Source organism: Sturnira hondurensis, unplaced genomic scaffold (assembly GCF_014824575.4).
Source record: "Sturnira hondurensis isolate 20B ecotype Veracruz unplaced genomic scaffold, ASM1482457v3 Scaffold0000648, whole genome shotgun sequence".
In the NCBI taxonomy this organism is placed as follows: Eukaryota; Metazoa; Chordata; class Mammalia; order Chiroptera; family Phyllostomidae; genus Sturnira; species Sturnira hondurensis.
Window position 1 is genome coordinate 11696486 of NW_028073279.1, and position 25358 is coordinate 11721843.

The window sequence follows — 25358 nt, forward strand, 5'->3', positions numbered from 1 at the left end:
GAGAAAGAGATATTCTATATGTCCTAATCTCAATATATTTATTCTATATGCTTGGGGGAATAAGTCATGCATGTACCAAACCTTCAAAGAGAAGGAAAATGGATCACAATGTTTAGTACCTATTACTTTGTAATACTGAAATACTCTCAGATAATAAACTATAGATAACATAAATAAGTATTACATCGGCAAGAGGTATAGCGGCTTGTTTGACATAAAAATAAGGATTAAATCAGCAGTTACACAGGAAGCAATAACCCCAGTCTGTGTGTGTATGTATATTTTGTTTTAAAGCAAATGACTGTTAAGCCACCCTAAAACTCATACGCTGGGACTGTAAACTCTTACATACTATTCACAGATAACTAAAATGTGAAATGAAAGTCACAGCAATAAAGTAGCTAATATAAGAACTGCTGTGAATATATAAAAAATGTTCCACACTTTAAGACTCTGAAATGCTTTCTTTTGTCAAGCTCAAAAAGAAAAAAAAACCCAACCTGTTTTATATTTACTTAAAATGGAGTTCCCTTGCCAAGTCTGATTTAACAAAAAGCTGAGACTCATCAATATGAATATAATTTTTCATACTGAAATATAGATTTATTTTAAGGAAATGGAATAATATTTGCCCTATACTTTATAAGTCCCTATAGTTCCATCTGGTCCTTATTTATCTAAATTTTACTCAGCTTGCATAATATTTTTGCTTACAGTCATATTCTTTAAGATCAGAAATGTCCATATCTGGAAATTCAGAGGTACTATTCGTTAACATTCTTTCAGTGTGATTCATAGACTTTTTGCAAACTCCACTTTGATTTTAAAATAAAACTAAGGTAATAAGATGTTTTGTGTAAAAATATATGACTTAAGCAATAATGATAAAAGGAGCCTGGCTTTGGGGGAATTACAAGCCAAAGCAAACCACACTCCTTATGAAATAGACTGTGCAAAGTTCATTTGAAGGGGAATGGCAAAATAAAACACTTAATCAAATGTAAAATAGCGTTCTATTCTGCTTACTTTAAAAACTATCTAGTGGTTTAAATCGCTGCGGTTCTACGTGTAAGTGGTCACAAGCAGTAATAGCCGAACAACAGCATCCCACACAGCGAAGGGTTAAGTGAGAACCTTGCATATGGTTCTAGCCCGAGGACAGATACCCTTCACTTCAATTCCAGGTGGATGAACTCCGCCACTCAGTATCCAGACGGGAGAGTCTAGCTACCTTGATGCTGCCTGCCGTGGTATGTGCCCTACAGAAGTTCTGTTTAGAAAGAATGAATTAAATTGGCACTTGATTCAGGTGACAAAAATATACAGGTTTGAAACTTGACGAGAAATAACAACAGTCTGCATCTGACATTCCCAGACCCTTTTGATTTTAAGAATATCTAAATTTTAAAATCTATCCTGGGAATTCCATTTACAAGGGGATGGTACCAAGACTATTAGACAAATGTCCTAGTCTCATTGTTTGCCTCTTGCAAAGAGACAAGCCTATCTCCAGATCCATGAGAACAATACAAGCAAAGCAATGAGGGCTTCTATTTTTAAATTCACCTTTCCAAGCATCCAGAAAAAAACAAAACAAAATAATGATTAGAATTTATTCTTTAATAATTTAAAAAAAAAACAAGACTAAAGTTGAAAGGAATTTTTGACGGCCCTGACTGGTGTGGTTCAGTGGGTTAGGCATTGTTCCACAGACCAAAAGGTCTCCGGTTTGATTCCTGGTCAGGGCCCCTGCCTGGCTTGAGGGCCAGGTCCTGGCTCCAGGTGTGTGAGAAGCAACTGATTCATGTTTCTCTTGCACATTGATGTTTCTCACTCACTTTCCTTTTCCCTTCCTTCCCCTCTCTCTAAAAATAAAAAATAAAAGATTTATGAGATGGGAATATAAAAAAGATTATGAATTTTCCTACATTATTATTATTTTGAAAAATAGTTATAAGTGTAAAGGTTCATCCTTAATTAAAAAACAAAGCCTAATAATTAACAATATCCTTGCAAAGTGACTGCCTGCCTTTGTCAAAATATTTCCCAAGAGGGTGCACTCTTGTACCCAGGCAGTTCATTCCAGCTTTGGTCAGCTGATGTTCAGTAAGTTCTTCCTTATAATCATGTAAAACCTGTTCTTCAGTGAGCTGCCTTGGGAGTACCTGAAGTGATCTTTTCCTGCATCCATAAGAAGATACCTGTCCATGTGTGCAAAAGTCATCGCTGTCTTTCTGGCCTTCCTTCTTCCAGTCTGTTCTATTCTTTCTCCAATGATGTGGTTTCAACTACCTCTTTTTAACCACATACCCATGCCCAGAAATGAATAGGATACTCTAGTTAAAACCGATCAGAGAAGCACCCCACAGAGATCTAAGAGCATGTGCAAAAGCCATGCATTAGGTGGGAGCAAGACTCATTAAAGAACTGAAGAAGGCCAGCATGGCTGGAATCCAGAGAGGCTGGACAGAGTCATATTTTTGAGTGTGTAAGGCACTGTGTGGGGGTACTGAAGATGCAGAACAAAATAAAACAGGTCTGTTTTCAAGGAGCTCAGGGTCCAGTGGGTGAGGTGGGTAACTACAGAAGAAGGCTGATGACATGCACTGGTAGCATTAGAAAAGGGGCATGGACTGTGTGGCTTAGGAGTCTGACTGTCTGAGCAAACCCCAAATGCTAGTATTATGTCCTTGGAGAAGTCACCTAACTTAATCTATGCCTCAGTTTCCTCATCTGTAAAATGGGAACAAACGGGAAAAATGGGAACAACCCTTCCCTGTAGGGTTGTTGTGGGAATAAAATGAAATGATGCATATTAGTTACATATTAAGAGCAGTACTTGAATCACTTTATAAAATGTTCATGCTAAAAAGCAAATATCCGATTATCTAGAAATGAAGTCATGTTTCTCAGAATATAGGTACCATACCAAAGACACAGATGAAAGGAGCTAAGGATGTGCATTTTTTTAAAAGCATTGACTAGCTGTTTGTTTGTTTATTTATTTATTATTCTCAGGACAATTTTTCATTGCTTTTAGGGAGAGAAGAAGGGGGAGAGAGAAACATTGATGGGAGAAAGAAGCATGAACTGGTTGCCTCCTGCATGTATCCAGACTGGGGATAGTAAGTTGCCTGGACCAGGGATCAAACCTGTAACCTAGGTTTGTGCGCTGACCAGGAATCAAACCTGCAACTTTTAGGTTATGGGATGATGCTCCAATATGGCTAAGGATTTATTTTAATATGACTGTTTAATAATAATAATAACTGAACTCAGTATAGACAGGCACTAGGAAAAGCCCTTTATATGCTTTTTATTTGTTTTTAAAGATTTCATTTATTTATTTTTAGAGAGGGAAAGAGAAGGAGAAAGAGAGGGAGAGAAACATCAATATGTGGTTTCCTCTTTCATGCCCCCACTGGGGACCTGGCCTGCAACCCAGGCATGTGCCCTAGACTGGGAATACCGCTGGTGGTTTGTAGGCTGGCACTGAATTCTTTGGTTTGTAGGCTGGCACTGAATCCACTGAGCCACATCAGCTAGGGCTATCTTCTTCTTCTTCTTCTTTTTTAATTATTTAATAATTTTATTAAATAATTAAAATATAATTTTATAATTATATTAAAATTATAATTAAAATTATAATTTTATAATTTTAATAATTTTTAATTATTTAATAATTTTAGAGAAAGAGGAAGGGAAAGAGAGGAATATTGACTGGTTGCCTTCCAAATGTGCCCTGACCGGGGATTGAACCTGCAACCTAGGTTTGTGCCCTGAGCTGGAATCAACTGCACCATCTTTTATGTTTGGGACGATGCTTCAACCAATGGAGCCATACCAGCTGGGGCCCTTTATATTCTTTATTTTAATTAATCCATATACTGTACCAACCTCAAGAGGTAGATTTTTGTCATCATCACTATTTTACAAATGAAGAAGCAGATTTAGAAGAGTTAAGTCTCTTGTCCAAGGCCCACAGTTAAAGATCTGGGATGCCGATGCCACAGAATCAGCATCATCACTCTGCTGTGCCGTCTGCTGGTTCGACAGAACACACTGTCTGCAGTTTGGGACCTTGGGCAGTGCTGCCCAGAGAGAGCAAAATGCACAGAGTGAGGATCCTGGAGAACTTTTCCTCATTCGTTCTCCACTTCCTTTGTTCAATCCCAAGAACAGTTCAGGTCTGCTAAAACTCTAAGATACAAGACTAATTTCTTAATTTTTTTTCTGCTCTCTAGAATTCCCAAGGCTAAGAACAATCAAGATGTAGTCAGCAAGCAAACATGTCTGAGAAGAGTGTGTTTAGGGCTTCAGGGAGGAGTTTAAGGAATATGGTATAATTATCGTAAGAGGTAAGAGTGTTTGGCCTTTCATTTGGCAGAATATGTGCCAAGTCCTCTGGGCTGTAAGATTTCATGCAAATGACCAGTTCAGGGCCAAAAAAAGGGAGGGGAAGGCAGGGTTAAGGGATGGATGGATAGTTGGGTAGAAGAAAATAAAAATATGAATTAATATACTACCTCTTCTATGCAATGTGCTTTATCTGGTTTCCTGGCTGTGTGTGCCCCTCAGATTCGTGAGCTGAAATCCTAATGCCCAATGTAATGGTACCCAGAGGTGGGGCCTTTGAGAGATGGTCAGGCCATGAGAGCTAAGCCCTAATGAGTGGGATCTGTCCCTTAAAAGGTGGACCCACAGGGCCCCCTTGTTTCTTTCACCATGTGGGGATACAAGAAGCCTGCAACCCAGAAGGCCTTCAGTCAATCATGCTGGCACCCTGATCTTGAGATCAGCCTCCAGAACTATGAGAAATAAATTTCTGTTTATAAACCACCCAGTCTGTGGCATTTTGTTATAGCAGTTTGAATGGACTAACACACTGGCTTATAAGAAACATAAAAACTAGTCTACATTAATTAAATCTATAAAGTGTATACTAAGCTCTACTTTCCAGAGGAAGTCCCCATTTTAATAGTCCCTATTGTGATTTTTCATTGGTTGACCCCCTATATTAGACTATAAACATTAAAGGCAATAGAATCAACTCGAATGATTGTGTGAGCTCTTTGAAGACAGGGTTTTTCACTCAATTTTGTATTCTTAGCACTAAGCAAAGGGCAGCCTTTGAGCAAACATGTGCAACCTATCACAGAAGAGCCAAACTCACCAAAAGCAGACCTGGGAGCACATCATAAGACTGAAACAACAGAGGCAGAGCTCGTTGGTGAGGATTGGGTCCAGGTGTACTCATAAACTGTCCCAGGAGGCTCACCCTCATCATTATCTTGGTATTTTAAAAAGCCTAGTTAGATGACCTTCTGCAAGTACATTGGGATCCTAAATGAGATCTCCCTCTGTGATCTGAGAAACCATCTGTCTTGGCTCCAGAGACGCTATTTATAGCAGATAGGACTGATGTGGTGTCAAGACTAAGTCCCAGAGGCTTAATTCCTCTCAAGACGGCAAAAATATCTGTTGGACATACAACAAAGAGGGCACAGAAATCCTAATTGGGAGGGTTGGAGCAGATGTGTAAGAAGGGTCACCAGCATGCAAAACATGCTCTTTCTCAGCACTGGAGCTGAAGTAAGGATGCATCACATAATCAAAGGTGCAAGGGCAAATGCAAAGGTACTTTTGAGAGTGGATTGCAACACTGTCCACAATTTCCTTTCTCATTTTGGTTTGCTAACTTTCTGCTCTCTGCATGCCTTCCAGGACCCGACTGGATAGTGTGCACTGGAGTGTCAATCTGGCTGCTTGTCCCAGGTCAAAATTTGGAGGGGGAAAAAGAAAGGTCTCCATCGTGACAAACAATGGCTTTATTTGTTAAAGCACCTTCCATCGCGATGCTGTTCAGCCTCACCAAAACGGCATGCCTATATATTATTGTGAGTCTAATTTATAGCTTTTGATGAGGTATCTGAGGTTAGGAAATAAAAGCTGTGTCCCATTTCTCATTTTTAAGTGGTGCTTATCCTTCCAAGGACAATGGGATTTACAACCTCAAAAGGCAGGACTATATATTATGAACCTCAAGATGCTCTTAAAGAAAACAACTGTTGGCTGCCTCATGGTGGCAAGAGAAGCAGAGGTCGTGTTGAGCAAACAGCCTGACGCCCCGGGTGCAGGAGGTGATGTTGGGCAGTGGGAGCCCTCAGGCTAGCAGCCAGCAGCACAATGTAGGCAACAGGAAAGGCCCAGGAGCAGTGCGGGCCCACTCCTTTAGGTTTTGTAAGCAACTCACACAAAAACAAAATCGCAGTAATAACAGCAAAAGATATATGTATATATGTGTGTGTGTGGCTTATGAGTCAGTACAGAATCTTCTTTGATTTATTTCAAATGTGGTTTTACTTATACAAATTTAATTATCTAGCATTCAGAAACATCTCTTGAGGAAAATGAGAGAACAGGCCTTGGAAGGGAGACACACCCAATGTTCAGGGTCAACCAGTAGTTTCTCAATACAACCCCAGTGACCTCAGTAATAAATATATACATAATTTTCTACTGTTTGTAAAGTCTCCGATCCTCACCACAACCCAGTGTGTAGGACTGTTAAGCTTACTTAGTACATGTGGAAACTGGGGCTTGGAGAAGGTACCTATCATGTGCAATTGCTTATAATATACTAGGTATCAGGGTAAGCCCTATATACTGGTCATCTTTTTGATCCTCCTAGCAACTCTATATGGTATTACCATCCCCACTCATAGATCAGGAAATGCACTCAGAGAATAAGGAACCTGCCCGAGCTAGTAAATAATAGAGAAAAATATTACTGAGAGCTAAAAGAGGAATGAGCAATCAGTCAACCATCTGTCTGCTCCGAATCAGCAGAAAAGACATCACGGAAGCAGGAGAAGCTGGGCACGATGTCCTCCAGAAGGTAAAGAATGTGGAAGGGGGCAGGGGAGGAGGGAAGAGGGCAGGAAGGGAGCACTGTGGAGGGAGGGGTGCAGAGGCTGAGAGGCTGGGTTGCATATGCAGGTTTGGGGCACCACGGTCTGCTCTGGTGCTATGTTGATGGTGTGTTACTTCCTGCCCATATTAGGCGCTGGCTAGAGGGCTGGCCAAGGGGTTTCTATGAACTGCTCAAAGATCAGATCACATATAATTAGGAGGCATTATTAAAAATACAATTTAAAAAGATTAAATCTCTTAAAGGGAAACTTAAGGGAGAGTTTACCCCTTTCCTCAACATCAAAAACTGAACAGAGAGCATTCCAAGTCAGATGTGAAAAGTTCCACAGCCTTAAGAAGGCAAAGACCCATAAAAGGGCTGGGAGCTAAAACCGGCTGTGGCGCTAGTTAAATTCAGGTAAAAAAACATCAGTGTATACAGGAAGCCACACACAGCAGCTCCTGCCTGCAGAGGGAAAGGGAGAATAATTCAGGAAATAAGGTATCCTGAACTCTGGAGAAAAGTTTTAAGCAATCTTTCATCAATCCAAAGGAGATGAAATCTTTTACTAAATAAACCCTGGCCTCTGAGCACATTTAGGCTCAGGTGCTTCACGAGGAGAGTTGAGCAGAACCTCAGGATTCTCCAGGTCAGGCCAGAGAGTCGGAGAGAGAAGGACCACGTCCGGAAAACATGTACAAGCCATCAATACCCAGATTCTGCAGCAGACACTGTGTTGGAGTTGCCTAGTGCTTTAGGGGCTAGTGTTTGTTACAGAAAAATAGAATAGGATCTTCCCACCCGTCGATAGTACTAACACAGAAATATATTCCTGCCAAAATGGATAGAATCATTTTATTGATCATATTATACTTATTCGATCTGTAAATCTGGTATACATAATTTATTCCTTACTAAATAAAATAGACAAAAGAAATACCAAAATATTCATTTTAAAACATATTCATTAATTACAGTGATTGTTTCTAGGGAGAGGCCCTGGTTAGAGTTGGGGGTGGGGCTAGAGGGTAAATATAGGACAAAGGGATATATATTTTTCACTTTATATCCTTTTGTGTCAATTTAACTTTGCATATTATGCATACATTACTATTCAAATATGTATGCATTGATTAATCACATTTGAGTAAATTAAAACCCATGAAGTTTTACTTGTTTTTGTTTTTGTTTTTAATTTTATTTTAATTGTTTTTCAAGTACAGTTTTCTGTCTTTTACTCCCATCCCAGCCACCCACATAACCCTCTCTCCTCCCTCCCATTTCCACCCACCCCTAGTTTTTGTTCATAAGTCCTTCATACTTGTTTCTGTAAACCCTTCCCCTTTCTCCCTGAAATTCCCTCTCCTCTCCCGTTTGGACACTGTCAGTCTGTTCTCTATTTTAACAGCAATATTGATTAGTCACAATCAAAGGGTATTAAATGATCAAAGATCTATCATCCAAGCAAAAACTAATATTGTATACCAATTAAAAAAAACATTAGGAGTAGATGGGACCATGGTCAGAATAAAGCAAAGCCTAACTTTGTGGGCTAGAATTGATGTATGCTTTTCTAAAAAATATTTTATTTATTTATTTTTAGAGAGAAGGGAAAGGAGGAAGAGAGGGAGAGAAACATCAGTGTGTGGTTACCTCTCACATGCATGCCCTCAACTGGGGACCTGTCCCACAGCCCAGACATTTGCCCTGACCGGGAATCGAACTGGTGACCTTTGGGTTCGCAGGCTGGCACTCAATCTACTGAGCCACAGCAGCCAGGGCAGAATTGAGGTATACTTTTATCTAGCGTTCCATTAAATAATAATGATGATGATAATAATATAGTTCCTACTTATATTTACACATATATCCAGGCACCATCCTAAATACTGTTATAAATGCTGCTATGACGTTGTTGGTCTGATAAGCATTTATAAAAAATATTTAGCATTTTAGATGGAGAAAATACTGGTGAATATTAAACACTGAGAAATATTTGAAAGCTGCCCAGAATATGGATACATATCCACCTATGATTATCCTTTTTCCATAGCATGAAAAAACCAACTGTGGCCATAATGAGGCTCAAAACAAACTTGGTGACAGTGGATGTATTTCACATCTAGAAACTTACCAAGGGTGTGTCTTTTCCTCCCACAATGCTGAGACCAAGCCCTGAACGTCCCTTGGAGATTTCTATAATCATTTCCTGGCCAGGGACAATGGGGCACGTGGCAGGGTCCACTGACAGAGGAGCCTGGAAACCACCTGGAGAAGGATTGAATACGCAATGACTGGCACGTAGATGAAGCTCAGCTCGCACACTTGGGAGCGCACAGGGTGCATGTGTTTATTATCACTTCACTCCTTTCCTGCCAAGCACCACAGAGGAAAAAGCTGGGTCACTACTGCCCATTCACCTGGGACTGGGACATGACACCTGTGACACCCCCGGAAAGGTTCCTATGACACCTTTGAGACTAAAGCAACAATGAACCCCACCTCCAAATCACCTATTTTAGTTTGAAAAATTTTTAACCTTAAAATACACCATAGAGTATGATGCAACTGGGAAAAAAAAGCCCTAAAAATACATAGTAAAAAAAAAAAGATATTTTAAACATAACTCAAGAATTCATTGCTGCTTCCATAAATGAAAAACTGTTAAAAGTATTATTGCTGCTTTATAAAGATTTACTTTTTAAAAACCATTGTTTTAGAAAAATTTAGAGGCTAAGAAAAGATTTTTAATAATACCCACTTATCTAGCATAAATTCTACATATAGGTGTTTCTCAGATGACTAAACCTAACCCACTGAAAAATCAAAACTGTCAAAATACCATTCTCAAGAGAACCTTATACAAATAATAGTCTCCAGAGATATCTTTTTCCCTTTTTTTTTAACAACCAAGAATAATCATCATGAGTATTGATTCCTACATTGCAAAATCATTTAGTCAGGGGCGGATAATAGAGGGCCCCACCTGCTGGTCAGCTGCAGCTAGTGCACCGAGGCCCAGTTGAGATCCACAAAGCCCATCAAACCTATGGAGAAGCGAGGGCCAGCTGACTCACCAGATAGGGTCTGAGGGCCAAGAATGGTTTTTGCGGGGTGGGGGTGGAGCCTGCGTGGAGTTGGGCAAAGAGGGAGAGAACGGGGACAACTGTACTAGTGTCGATAATAAAAATAAAGCAAAAAATCCTGCAGTTTTTACATTTTCAGAGTGTTGGAGAAATAAAAATAGTATTTCAACACACGTGAAAATCATACAAAATTCACATTTCAATGTCCGTGAATAACGCTGCATTGGAACACGGCCCCACCAACTCGCTCCCATCAGTTCGTGGCTGCTGTTACACAGCCATGGCAGGTCGAGTAGCTGCAATGGAGAGCATACGGCCCCACAAGCCTTCAATATTTACTACCTATCTGGCGCTTTGCAGACAAAGTTTGCCAATCCCCCTATAAAACGGAAGGAAATGGGCTCTTGGTGAGACTCTGGGGGTTCTGCTCCGAGGAAGCAATAATCACGGTCTTTGCGACAAAAAGGCGCGGGTTTGAATTTGAATTCCCAAGGACACTAATAGGTGGGCGAAGCGAAGGCTCACTCCTCGCCAGAAAAATGCTGTAACCGGCATCTACCTAACAGGCCGTTAGAGGAATTAAATGTGTGCGAGGTGGCTTGCCCAGGTCTGGCGTATTGTAGCATTCATATAGTTGCTGTTCCTGACCACATGGAATTTATTAATGTAATGGCCTCTTGGTGAACAGCGGGAAATTGAGGGATACAACCCCATTTACAATAAAAATAAGCTGTACTGGAAGTAGACTGTTATAAACCTGATTTGTCTCCAGATGCTTTTGCAGGACATGTATTTCATACTTCATTTCCCATTTACCAACAATAAAAACAGTGCACATCCATTTCACGGATACTCTAAAAAGTTTATGCTCCTTTTGTAAATCACTCGGTTAGTCTCTTGAGTGAGAGCAAAACATAGCAAGAGAATCCGGAGATGGCACTTCCTTCCCCGTCCACGTTTGCTTTACCCCAGCCAGTCTGGACTCGGTCTTGGTAGTTATTTCTCTCACAGAATGCAGGCCAGAGCCTCATACCTACCGAGGCCCCAATAAATGCTTGGTAAGTGGATGACTGACTGAATAAATTTCCAGAGATTAAACTGTAGAAAGGGAAGGGTCATCAAGGAACATGCATAGAGGACCCCTGGACAAAGACAGTGGGGGCGGGGAGGATTGAATGTGGGAGGTGGGGATGGGTAGGGCAGGGGAGAGTAATGGGGGAAAATGGGGACAACTATAACTGAACGGCAATAAAAAAAGAAACAAAATTGTAGGATGATTAATTTCCATGATCAAGGAATAACTACGTGATATATATGACCAAAATTCGGTCAGTCTGCAGACTTCCAGTGACAGGCTAGGCAGTAGATATTGGGCCGTATAGGACCTATGGTCCCTGTTGGAACCACTGAGCTTTATCTTTACAGTGTGAAAGCAGCTGGAGATAAAATGTAAACAAGTGAGCGTTTCAATACCTTATTGAAGGCTTCATTTATTTATTTTTAGAGAGGGGTGAAGGAAGAGAGGGAGAGAAGTATTAATGTGTGGCGGCCTCTCATGCGCCCCACACTGGGAATCTGGCCCGCAGCCCAGCATGTGCCCTGGCAGGGAATTGAACTGGCGACCCTTTGGTTCTCCCCTGGTTCACAGGCTGGGGCTCAAGCCACTGAGCCACACCAGCCAGGTCTCAATAAAACTTTATTTAGGGACACTAAAATGAGAATTTCACATAATTTTCATGGAATATTCTTTAGATTTTGTTAACTGTTAAAAAATGTGAAAACCAGTTTTAGTTTGCAGACCATATAAAACAGAGGGCGAGCCAGATTTGACACAGGGGTCATTTGCTGACCACATTCACCAGCTATTTTAGTAAAAATCTGATTCTTTAGAATACTGCCTGCTTGCTAAATTTTTTATGAGTTAATATTTATGAAAAAATATGTAAAAGACAAATACCGTAAGGTGTCAGACCAGCTAAATTTATGCAGATTTATGCTTTGCCATTGATGAGCCTGGTGTTGTAAATAGTCCCCCCCCCTTTTACTGACTTATATAGCATAAAAGCAAAATGGAAATACTCATTATTCATTTTGTCTCTCTCTTTATTTTCATTATTCATTTTGGAGTTCTATTTTTAACCGCCAGTCATCATAATTCAAGCCAGGAATTCAAAGAGACAGAGTGAATACCAATGTCTTTAAGCACTGAGAATTAACAGTCTCCAAATAGCTTATATCAACACATGCAAGGCTAACAATTTGGCTCAATATGATTTTTAAGAGATATTACTCATGAACTAAACATTCTTTTGGAGAGATTAGAGAGTAATTTGTAAGCTTCAGATTCAAACAGCATTTACTGAAGGCCTTTTTTGTTCTAGTACTTTTATATCCAAGAAGCAACAGGCCATGCCAATGATAGAGATACGGAAAATGGTGTAGAACGTAAAAATGACCTGGCTAAGTCTCAAAGCTAAGGGAGTGGAGGAGGGTCCCAAACCAAGCTTCCTGACTCTTAGTCCAGTGCTCCTTTGGGGACCTCTTGATCCCTTCCTTTTTTATGGTATGATGCATCGATTCAATTCTGTTCAGAGAAAGAACCATACCATAGCCTGTGGGGTCTGCATCTGTTGAATGGTATGATGGTGCTAAGGGTATCTCTTGTGAACTGAAGGAGACTTTCGTCGAATGTTTTTGCTGTTTCATCTGGCTGACAGCCTACAAAAGGAAGGACAATTTGATAAATGTCAAAGAGGAGAAGACTTTAAAAAACGGGTATATTGTTACCAAAACAATAATGTACTCCAATAATATCTTCTGAGAATTTAGGGTAGGAGAGGGGGTTAGGATGACACCTGCCCCACTCCCCATGCTTCCCTAGTGAACTTGACATCTAGAACGCTCTGGTGATGAGGGGATCAAGGAAGGTGGGAGGATGAAAGGGGAAGACACTCTCATTGCGGTTTGTATAGGAAGCTGGGGCTGGGAAGCAAAACCAACATTTTTACATTTTCTCCTCATTCTGATGAAATCAATGTGAAGTCCGTAAATCTATGCTGTGCCCACTGAAAAATATCCGTGCTGCAGATGTTCTGAGCATACAATACCACCCATCTCTTGTGGACACATTCAAAATAGTCAGTGATGCACTGGGTAGGTTAATTGAGCAACAGGAGAGGAAAGAAAGGACAACAAACATCTACTGAAGGCCCACGAAATGCCAGGTACACCAATTACATTTAAGGCACCTAAAAGAACTATACCTTATTTACCTTTGGTCCCCAGTGCTTGGAACACAGTAGGGCCTCCATAAATGTTTGATGAATGAATGAATGTGCGAATAAATGCACATAGAAGTGCAAAACTGAAGACATGGAAACTCAGAGCAGGAAATGAATGTGTAATTCAATGAAGGTACAGGGACCTTTGCTAGGTAAGCTTTAGAAAATTAACTTGTAATTCTGGATTATTGCTGATGATACCACCAATGAATATCAGTGTTAGAAAATGAAGAAAAACCAAAAGGACTCCATGCTTGCTTAACAGGCAGTTAAGAAATATAGGTAATGACCTGACCTGCCTTCTGGATCTGTAGTTCGCCAGGGAACCCATCCCCAGCTGGAAGATTCTGGTGGAGGCACTGAAGCACCAGGCTGTCCCTGGAGTCTAGAAATAGGATCAAGGTAACTGCTCCAGAACAATAACACCTGAAGATTCTGTCAGTGGAAGGCGGTGCCTCAATACAAGGCATTGTGCAGCACGTAACAACTAGAACGACACCGTCCATCGTACATCTGTACTGTGCTTTCCAGTTTTCAAAATCATTTTATATCCATGAATTCACTAAATCATGAGAAAAAAACCTCAAGAGCTAAACGATTTTACTCTCTTTTCCAGGTAAAGAAACCAAGATTCAAATGTCAAGGGACATATGTGAAATCACAGAGCTCATTAAAGAGAGGCAGGACTGAAGGTTGGTGGTTGAAGAATCTACCAGTTTACAGTGCTTATCAAATGGCTGCTCAGCAATAATTGAACAGATGTTTACTTTGTTTCCTGTAGTTGTTCTATCGCCATCATTTAATAATGTCTGTCTACTTATAAAAAGACTTATTCAAGCCCTGGCTGGTGTGGCTCAGTGGACTGAGTGTGGGCTGCGAACCAAAGAGTCACCGGTTCGATTCCCAGTCAGGGCACATGCCTGGGTTGCAGGCCAGGTCCCCAGAGTCGGGGGGCATGTGAGAGGCAACCACACACTGATGTTTCTCTAACTCTCTTACTCCTTCCCTTCCTCTTTCTCTAAAAATAAATAAATAAAATCTTTTTAAAAAGACTTATTCAAATACGTATTTTCAGTACTTTAAAAAAGAGGGAAGTGGAAGAAAGACAAGTAAGGGGTTACTACCAGAACACTGAACAACGGAACCACCTAGATGCTTGATAACGCCAAAAACCACCTTTCCACCTTCTCCGACTCTAGATGTGTTTGCGAAGGAAGTCCTGGTCAGTGGGATGTAAGTAGACGTGAACTACATAATTTTCAGATTGTTTTCCCAAGAAGGATCTCACCTTCCCCTTCTCCCCAGCTGGATAAGGAGGGAATGGTATTTCCTGGAGTGGCCATCTTAGAACAAAAACATCCCACGTGTTGAGGATGACAGAGTAATCCGGTAAGAATGGTATAGCAATCACATCAGAGGGGCTTGGGTCCGAGACACCATTTCACCCTCCAACTGATCACTTCCCGACTGTTATCTAAAAGAGGAACTTCTTGCAGTGATGGAGCCTAATCTGAACTGATACAGTACTTACGTCCAACTTGTTTTGTATCATCTCACCAGACTAACTTGATAGCAAAGCTGATAACAAAAGAGCTCTGGTAGTTTGCTACCAGAAAAGCAGTCATGTGCATTTTAAAACAGGAAAGCACAAGAGACAGCCATCACTACAGTGTGGCTTTTATAAATAGCAGGGAATGTTTGTTTCTCAACTGTCTGTCCCAGTTCTATGTATCATTCCATTTCATTGTGCATAATAGGTTTCCAATAGATACTGGTAGAGTTGAACTCAATTTAAAAAATAGGAAGTAGTCCACAGAAATCAAGGAAAACATCCAAGAAAGTATTTTTAGAGGCAGTAGATGCACCATATGCTCCTGTGACTCACCCACTGACACAAAACCAAAGTACTAAGAAAGAAAGGTAAGAAAGATTGGATTTGCTGTTGAATATTACTGTATTCAAATATGAGTTGAAATGGACTTTATATAAGTCATCCAAGCTAAATAAACCAGTGGTTTTCAACCTTGTTTTCATAATAGGAACTGTTAGAGAGCTTCTAAAATTTATGGATACTAGAATCCCCATCCTGGACCAAATAATTTGGCACATAGGAATGTGGAGCCCAAGCAGAGTTCTTTTTTATTTTATTTTATTTTTATTAAGTTGAGAGACTTATTTCTTGAAATTGAACCATGGACTTTTAACCCAGAATACATGGGCTTCTAGGAGATACACAGGAAATTCTAGAAACCATAAAATCTCTTGTGATTGTATCAAAATTATACTTATCAGTATTTTTCTGGGAAAGGGTCTATACTTTATCAGGTCTTCATGGTCAGGAGAAGAAGATATGAATAGCTAAGTTTGCTGATGGCCACACACAAGTCCCTTAACTCCCTACCCTAACACTCCCTCATCTGTGAACTGGTGGCAGTACCTCTGTACTTTGCACGGTTATTGTGAAGATCAAAGGGAAAACGACATAAATAAACCTAACATGGTGCCAGGAACAACTTAGGGATTCAGTTAATAATAGCTATGAGTGTCTTTATGTCCTTTGGTAACATATTAATAAATGATTGGCCGGCTTCTGATCGAAAACCTTCAGGGATGGAAAATTCCATTTCCACAGGGAAGCTCGTTCTGTCTTGGCGCAGTGTGAATGTTTGGCAAGTTCTCTGTAATGAGCTGACACAGCCTCGCTGCAGATGCCGCCCACTGATCTCTGGGCCGGTTCTCTTCTGCAGCCGCAGAAAAGGCTTATGGTCATTTCCCTGAAGGATAATGCTTTAAAAGGGCTCATTTGTCAGCAGGAAAAAGAAAGTCCAGATGATGTTTATGATTTGCCCTGGCTCTAAAATGCTAGCATTATAAAATTTTAGAGATGTTTGATCTATACGTTGAGACAGGCGGCAGTCTATAAAGTGTTATCGCATAAATAGTATTCGTAAATACTTAAAGTAAAAAATGTGATTTTAAACTTAAAAAATAATTGCTTACAGGTTTCAGTTGAAATAAATTTGGTTATTTTTAAGTTTCTTTCTATACCTATCTGTCTTTATTTAGGTTTTTAGCATATGATTGTGGAGGATTTTTAAAGGCATTTTCTTTCGCAAGGTTCGAAATATTATATATTTTCTGTAAGCTCTAGTAATCCAAATTTCCTTAAACATAATCAATGCAGTAGTAATATAAATTTTAGCAGCATGAAAGTATAAACTAGCAAATAGAAATGGGAATTGGGACTTAAAATACTCATCAGAAACAAAAGTATAAAAATTTGACAGAAGTTTATAATTTTTTAAGAGAAATGGAACTCAAAATATAAGTAACGCTAAAGTTTATAAAACTGCAAGCTCTCCCATTTAATATTTTTAGTTATGACATTATATAAAATATGGCACTCTCAGATTTAAATGCAAATGTGTTTTCATGCACACTCCACTTGTATTTATTTATTTATTTATTTATTTATTTTTTATCCTCACCTGAGGATATGTTCATTGGTTTTAGAGAGAGGAAGTGAGGGGGAGAGAGAAACATTAATGTGAGAGAAAAACATTGATTGGTTGCCTCCCATATGTGTCCCAGCTGGGGACTGAACCATAGCGTAGGCATGTGTGCTGACCAGGAACTGAACCCACGACCCTTCAGCCTATGGGATGATGCTCCAACCAATTGAGCCACACCGGCCAGGGCTATGCCTCACTTTTAAACACCTGTTTAGGATGTTGGTACTGGGAGATGTACAGAGGAAATTTCTACGCATCTTGCACAGAACTGGTGATGATACAGTTGTAGGTTGACTTCAGGTTACAAGACATACCATAGCCTCCTGCCAAATAATAAAGGATCTGATTGTATTGCAATCACCTCCTTTGCTTCTGGAACCTGTCTGTAATGTGCACTGTCCCAGCAGAGCGGAACCTAAAATGTAAGTTACGTACGTTGTCAGCTGAGCACTCCAGTGCCTTCTGCTGGTCTGCCACCACACCTTGACTAACCGCGTGGGAGATATCTTCCTGAAATGGGAAAGACACAGCCAGTGAGCAGCATTGTAGGAGTCAAGTGAACTTCATAACTTCAGTAGTCAAGCATATTTGATGGGGCTTTGGTCTCCTACAAAAATGACCAACACACTGGGCATGAAAGTTCTATTTATCCATCTGGACTAACTCTCAGAAATGAGTGCAAGCTGGTCATTTCGAAATGCTTTTTTAACCCTTTCAGATCTGACAGGTGTTAAGCCTATTAGATATCCTTGGTGGTTTGTTACACCAGTTCTTTTCTTCTCCTACCACACCAGTAATCCCTATATTTGTATTTACACTCAATATTAAATCCTTTCAGGGTTCAAATCCTGATATTAGAATCCCCCTTAAGACATTCAATTAGAGGGAAAAATACATTCATTAAAGTCACTGGAAGATAAAGAAGATACCTTAATCCTGAACCCCACAGAGAAGTGCAGAGTCTAGACTGAGGAGAGAAGCAAACTACCAGAACATATGGGAAACTACCCTGGCTGATGTGGCTCAGTTGGTTGGTTCCCTCAAATTAAAAGATCACTGGTTCAATTCCTGGTCAGGGAACATGCCTGAGTTGTGGATTCTCTCCCACATTGATGTTTCCCTCCCTCTCTTTCTCCCTCCCTTCCCCTCTCTCCAAAAACAAATATATACTACCCCCCAAAAAAAACGTATAACTAAAGGAAAATTAATTGAAATAAATGATGACAATGATAAATTGACCAGACTACTTGTGTCTGCCTCCCACCATATCCCATGCTTTTTACAGGCAAATTTATGGGGGAAATTACCATATGATAGTTTACTAAGACATGAAGTCCTGCTTTTGGTTTGGATAGTGCAGGCAACATGGAGAGGGGCTGATTTGGATAGGTGAGGAGATGGGTTTATTCTGGCCCTTGGTAAATATCTAAGAGAAACCCAGGTGGCAGGTGTACACATAGATGGCAGGTAGGTGAGCTATCTGAAGATGAGAAGCATACTTATATAGCAAAGTATTTAGGGTTATCTGACCTCTCAGAGCCTCAGTTTCCTCATTTGTAAAATGGAAAAAATGAGATGCTGAAAGGATTAAATGGGGCAAAATATGAAAAATACTTAGCATGGTACCTGGCAAGTAACAAATATTTAATAAAAATATTAATGATGATAATAAGTGGAGTCAACCTGTAATAAACTCATGTTCATAAGTCTACTGTAGAGTTGGTGAAAACAGTTACTTGGACAGGACACTTCCTCCCTTGGGGAATGTTGGCATACTGACACCCCTCACCCCCACTGCACCCTCATCCTGGTTTCCTTTTGGGGCAATATTGACATTCTCTTTAATAGGCTCCTATGAGATTTGTAACATCACAGTAGATAACAATCAGATTATGCCCAGCCATTTCTTTTTGCTAGACTAGGTAAGAATCTCATCCCGTCTCATGAACATTTTATTGGTTTACAACCTTCCACAAAATATCCTGAGCCTAGGACCCTTGGATGCCTGTGATGATCCTTAGCTGTTGACTTGTGACTTACATTCTAGGGCTGGAATTATGTCTCCATTAGATTCCTTCTTATTGCCCCAAACAGGAGAAAGAGCCTAGAACTCTTCTCCCTCAACTCTGGCCTTTTTATTTTACTTCTTTTATTTTTTTTAAATATATATGATTGATCATGCAATTACAGTTGTCCCATTTTTCCTCCTTCACTCCCCACCATCTTGCATATGCTCTCCCACCCACATTCCCCCCCTTAGTTCATGTCCATGTGTCATACTTATAAGTTCTCTGGCTTCTACATTTCCCATACTATTCTTGCTCTCCCCCTGTCTATTTTATACCTACCAGCTATGCTACTTATCCTCTGTACCTTCTCCCCCTCTCTCTTCATCCCATTCCCCTGTTGCTAACCCTCCATGTGATCTCCATTTCTGTGGTTCTGTTCCTGTTCTAGTTGTTTGCTTAGTTTGTTTCTGTTTTTGTTTCAGGTGTGGTTGTTAGTAATTGTGAGTTTGCTGTCATTTTAGTATACATGTTTTTTATCTTATTTTTCTTAGATAAGTCCCTTTAATATTTCATATAATAAGGGCTTGGTGATGATGAACTCCTCGAACTTGACCTTATCTGAGAAGCACTTTATCTACCCTTCCATTCTTAATGAAAGCTTTGCTGGATAGAGTATTCTCGGATGTAGGTCCCCGCCTTTCATGACTTGGAATACTTCTTCCAGCCCCTTCTTGCCTGTAAGGTCTCTTTTGAGAAATCAGCTGACAGTCTGATGGGCACTCCTTTGTAGGTGACTGTCCCCTTATCTCTTGGAGTTTCTAGAATTCTCCCCCTCATTTTAATCTTGGCTAATGTAATTATGATGTGCCTTGGTGTGTTCCTCCTCAGGTCCAGCTTCTTTGGAACTCTCTGAGCTTCCTGGACTTCCTGGAAGTCTATTTCCTTTGCCAGATTGGGGAAGTTCTCCTTTATTATTTGTTCAGATAAGTTTTCCACTTGTTGCTGTTCCTCTTCCCCTTCTGGTACCCCTATAATTCAGATGTTGGAATGTTTAAAGATGTCCTGGAGGTTCCTAAGCCTCTCCTTTTTTTTTTTTGAATTCTTGTTTCTTCATTCTTTCCTGTTTGATTATTTCTTTCTTCCTTCTGGTCCACTCCATTGATTTGAGTCCCAGTCTTCTCATCACTACTGGGAAGAAGAATTCCTTTGTGCATTTTTCTTCATTTCACTTAGTGTAGCCTTCATTTTTTTCATCTAATTTGTGACCAGAATCAACCAATTCTGAGAGTATCATGATCACCAGCGCTTTGAACTGTGTATCTGATAGGCTGGCTATCTCTTGGTTGCTTAGATGTATTAGCTCTGGGGCTTTGATCTGTTCTTTCATTTGAGCCAATTTTTTGGGTGGGTCTGGTTGTGCCTGTTACACAGTGAGGGGTGGAGCCTTAGGTGTTCACCAGGGTGGGGCAACCAAGTCTCTGGGTTGTGATGCTGTATGTGGGGGAGGGGTTAGAAAGGGAACAATGGTGCTTCCTCCGCTCTCTCTCGGATTTTCATACCCTCTGCTGCTTACCACAAGCAAACTGGGCCCTTCTGGTGCTGATTCCCACGTGGATGGGCTTGTGTATGTTCTAGGATCCTGTGGGCCTCCTCAACGAACTCTCCTGTGAGGCTAGGAGTCTCTCTTGGCACCTCAACCCCTATAAGTCTTTTCAATCAGTGTTTTGAGGCTTTGTTTCCCAGAGCTGGAACTCTGACTTGCGGGGTCTTGCTCCCCAGTTTCACTTGGTTTATCTGCGTGTGAATGTGGGGCTGCCTGGTTCCAAGCGCCAAGCCCCTCCATAATCCACCACCTTGCTGGGCCCAACAGCTGCCAGCCCACACTCCGGGTCACCAGCCAGCATTTTTTTCATTTTGCTGTGACCCCTCTCTGCTGGCCGCCTACTCCGCCCCTCCTACCTGTCTGGATGAATGTGTCTACTTTAACTCCTTGGCTGTCAGACTTCCATCCAGTTCAATTTTCTGTTGGTACTGGGTGATATTTTGTTTCTAAATTTTTGTTGTCCTTATTTTGGTTGTGCAAGGAGGCACAGTGTGTCTACCTACACCTCCATCTTGGCCAGAAGTCTATTTTTACCTTTTTTAGAATGTTTCTCCTAAACAGATTTTATAACATCAAATGAAATTGAAAACCATCCCATAATCCTTCTCTGGCCCCTGGATGGTACCCTTCCACAGCATGACCAGTTTATTTTATCATTGTTTTTGCAATATTTATATCATATTTTTTAGTTATTATGTGTCTATCTCCCATGTACTAGTATGATTGGCTTTACTTTATTTTGTTTGTCTAATCTGTTTCTTCAGCCTACAGCAGAATAGAATACGAACTTCTTAAAGGACTCGAGGGGAACAAATCCAAGTTTGGTGAACTTAAATCTTAAGTGCACGTGAGTGGATTTCAGAGCCAGTCACGAAAGGAAGGACACATGGTGAAGGCGACCCTGTGGCCTCCACTTTAACGGATCACAGTTGAAAAGAGAGGAGGAAGACATGAGAAGGTTACTAAATGGTGCTTGCAGAAATTTTTAGAATGAAAGTTCTAAACTGCCTTATAAATAGAAATCATTGGTGTTACTCCTTCCAGTGTGGATCAAAAGGCCTCAGAAGCACGAAAGTGCCTCCTCTGTTTGAAAATGGCACTGTGCTGAATGCCTGCAAGTCTACCTTTGTTTATACCCAGATTAACCAGCAGTGGGACAAAGGAGCTGATTTTCCAGTTAAGACTTAAAAATGCAATATCATATCACATAGAGATGCTACTAATTTGGTTCAATTTGCTCTTATCATTTGGCTTATAAATAAAAGGAAAGGGTGCTGGAATCGTAGCCAGAAAAATCTGGGTTCAGATTGGTTTGACCGCTTCCTAGCAGCAGCTGTGCTTGGAAACCTTCATTTTTTTGCAACACTAGCTACCTGAGCAAGGGACCGTAAGCAAAGCTGAATTCAACATATGCTTATTGTGCATTCACTCTGCACCAGGGGAGAAAAAGGTGAACAGAGCCTAGCACTTAGGACATTTACATATCTGCTGAGGCAGATATTTGAGAAAAGATTATGGAAACTTTGAAGTACAACTGTGAAGGTGCATGGCACAGAGCAGGTGCGTGAGAAGTGTGAGTTTCCTTCCCTTTCTCTTGTCCTCAACAACGCGGAAGAATGAGATGAGAAAACTGAAGCTCTGAAAAGCATCTATNGCTTCCTAGCAGCAGCTGTGCTTGGAAACCTTCATTTTTTTGCAACACTAGCTACCTGAGCAAGGGACCGTAAGCAAAGCTGAATTCAACATATGCTTATTGTGCATTCACTCTGCACCAGGGGAGAAAAAGGTGAACAGAGCCTAGCACTTAGGACATTTACATATCTGCTGAGGCAGATATTTGAGAAAAAATTATGGAAACTTTGAAGTACAACTGTGAAGGTGCATGGCACAGAGCAGGTGCGTGAGAAGTGTGAGTTTCCTTCCCTTTCTCTTGTCCTCAACAACTCGGAAGAATGAGATGAGAAAACCGAAGCTCTGAAAAGCATCTATCTGATCCAACACACTGTCCTATTTCTTACACTGATTACCCTTGAACCTCTGGACCAACGGATGGAGCTGGCCCATGACGACAATGAGAATAATAATGATAGCTGAGCACTGACCACGCCAGCTGCTGAGCTAGGTATGTTACACATTTTAGATGAGGATGTCCAGCACAGACCTGTGTGTTAGGCGCTATTATCATCCTCATTTTAGAGTTGATGTAATTGAGACACCAAAAGGCTAAAGTACTTGCCAAGTCAGAGCTTAACCCAGACACATCTTCCTCCAGTGCCCCCAGCCCTAAACCAAGGAGTAAACCACATGGGAAAGGGAAAGTGTTGCTCACCTCCCCCTAAACACACACAAGAAAGAGTCGCAGGATGCAGCCTCAACACAGTGGTTCCATTTTAAGATCAGCATTGGGTCAGAGCAAGTCATGCCTGCTTACTTGGAGCCTGCACAGGAAAAAAACTTCATGGCAATAGCCACTGAAGTGACCTCGGGTGAGTTACTTTTCTTTGTGTTTAAACATAAATTTAGAACTTGCTAATCTCCCAGCTACTCCACCAAGGGGGCTCTTAGGGTTTTTAAAGCTGAGGTCCCAGGACACTCTGAGGTGTTGACTTTGTATAAGGGACCCCTAAAAAAGACTGAGGCAGCAGTGTGGAAAGATCATCCTATTTCACAGAAGAAACTGCTCGGCATGTTCTGTGTGCATTCTGTTCTAGTCCTCAGCACAGCACTATGGGCTCCTGAAAGAAAACGTTCTGTGAGCCAGGCAAATTACTCTCATCAAGAGAAGCAGCTTCCAGTGGGTGGACATAAAAGGCAACACTGGGAATACTCTACATAATAGATAATAACGGGAGCAATGTCCAGCTTATAATCACCAAAGCTCATAGCTTCTGTCTCGAAGCTGGGTAATCAAAATACCCTGTCTGTCTGGCCACAGTAATTGGTCCAAGGGTGGACAGCTGAACCACACAAGAACATCCTGTGGTTTTTCCAAAGTGGACCCTAGGGGAGTGAGTCAGCCCCTTTCTGGCAGACAGGCCTAGGAGCGTTTGGCAGCCATGCTCCCACCATGCTGAGGACGCAAACCTGCAGCAGAAGAGAGTCAGACACACATGCAGAGACATCTCCGGCAGCACCAGGCCTCTGGTTCCAACCGTCCCGGAGGCTGTCAACCCTGCTCTTCCTGCACTATCAGTAAATTTCCTCTTTTGTCTATAAGGTCAAGTTGTGAGGTTATTACTTGCAACTACAAGACCCCTGATTAAAATGAAGAGGATCCCAGAAAATATTTATCAGGATAACAAACTCACAGAGGTCAGGCCTAAAGTAGCTAAATATAGAGGCATGAAGTGAACTGAATATAAGACAACAAACTAGAGAGTGCTTGGCCTAAAAGTATTCAAATTCAACAACTGTGAAAACATAGGCCTATCAAACAAACAAATACAAATGGTCAACTGTTGATTTTGGTCTTTGGACTTCTACTTTGTAGCCTCCGAATACACTAGAAAAAGACATCCTTTGCCTGGGTCAGTCCCAGCCTAATTTCTAAGCATTCACCTAACCACCTGGATTAGGTGGAAAGTACATTAGTAAAAGTCTGCACAGCATCTTAACGTTCCTTTTAATAGTTGTCATCAACACTAGGAATTACTCATCTAAAGTTGGATTTAAACCCAGCATGACCCTTATTACTTGAATGTCTCTGTGCCTCAGTTCCCTTATTTATAAAGTAGGGTCAGTAACAGTCATCTAAAATATGAATTATTACATTAGAATGATACTGTTTGCAGTAAGTGCGGTGAAAGTGTTACCTGCCATTACTCTCAGCAGTCCGAAAGCTCCCCCAAGGTGAGACCTGTGTATCCAGTTCACTGGGATTTGACCCATGGCCCGCACCACACCTGGGACACAACAGGCCTCCAACACAAACTTGCTCAATATGTGCTCCCTTTGAAGGACAAAACAATCACCATAGCTTATAGATTATAGGGTCTTAACATGGTGTCAGCAAATAAGGCTTTCTCAGGAAAGTGAAAACTTTACAGATTCAAAGAACAGTGCCCGAGCAGCCCTGGATTCCCAAGAAGCTCTGGGATCCCCAGGACAGGGCGCTGAGAGTGACAGGTAAATGAGTCTGAGTTCTGGGGTCTGAGCTGCCATTTTCCTTTGCGGGGCCCTTGGTGCAATTAATTATGATTGTAAGGTTACTTTCTCAATTTAGAAAAATCTGATAAGCAATAATTCCTCTTGATGAGCTGACTTTTAAGTCAAATCACAGGTCTCTAAAGTGGACCAGTTCAAGTGGATGGGAGTGAAAGTAAGTTAGTGAACGTCAAAGGTGTGGATATGTGTTAAAAATATGCATCTGTATTTCTGCTGTGCTTGAATTCATGAGATTATTTCATCTGCTCCGCTTTCTCTCTCTGTTATCTTCATTTACCACACAGAGGGGAGGAGAATGAAGAAAAAAGCCAAAAGCTTTTCTCTGGTGACTCGTGAAGGAAGTAGATTTGACTGTAAATCTACTATCTTTTTATGACCAGGAAAGGGAAATTTATCATGTAGACAAATCTCAAGTGATTTTCAAAAATACAAGATATAAAGTACAGTGAGCTGTGAAAAATACCACATATTTGAATGCACTTGAACTCTGCCAATGGCAATTTGCATATGGATGCAAACGGGAGGCCAATGCTGACTCAGACACATTCTCTCCTGCTCCTTACGGGAATTTTCTGAACTCTTGTTATAAATGCAGTTTTCATGCTGGATTCGAAACAGAGAATAAGATTCACACAGTGACATCTGCTTCCAGAAATTTCGCAGTTCTCGATGCAGTGCAAATTGAGGGTAACAATGGATTTTGAGTACACAGCTCAGGACCTTGTTTATACCTGAGAATTCCAGCCTGGAAAATCTAACAAAAAGCCTATAATCATTAGAAATGCAGCAT

The 25358-nt window shown here is 40.9% G+C and overlaps 1 protein-coding gene across 5 annotated transcripts in view; it reads right to left on the reverse strand.

The window, feature by feature from the left end:
- PATJ (PATJ crumbs cell polarity complex component) overlaps positions 1-25358 on the reverse strand; it is a 330197-nt gene that overhangs the window by 59342 nt on the left and 245497 nt on the right. For all 5 annotated transcript variants that reach the window (XM_037043696.1, XM_037043706.1, XM_037043682.1 and 2 more), the window contains exons 32-34: positions 17228-17302; positions 12606-12717; positions 9048-9181 (exon numbers count right to left, since the gene is read on the reverse strand). In XM_037043696.1, coding sequence (XP_036899591.1) covers positions 9048-9181; positions 12606-12717; positions 17228-17302 — 321 coding nt within the window. The remainder of the gene's footprint in view (positions 1-9047; positions 9182-12605; positions 12718-17227; positions 17303-25358) is intronic.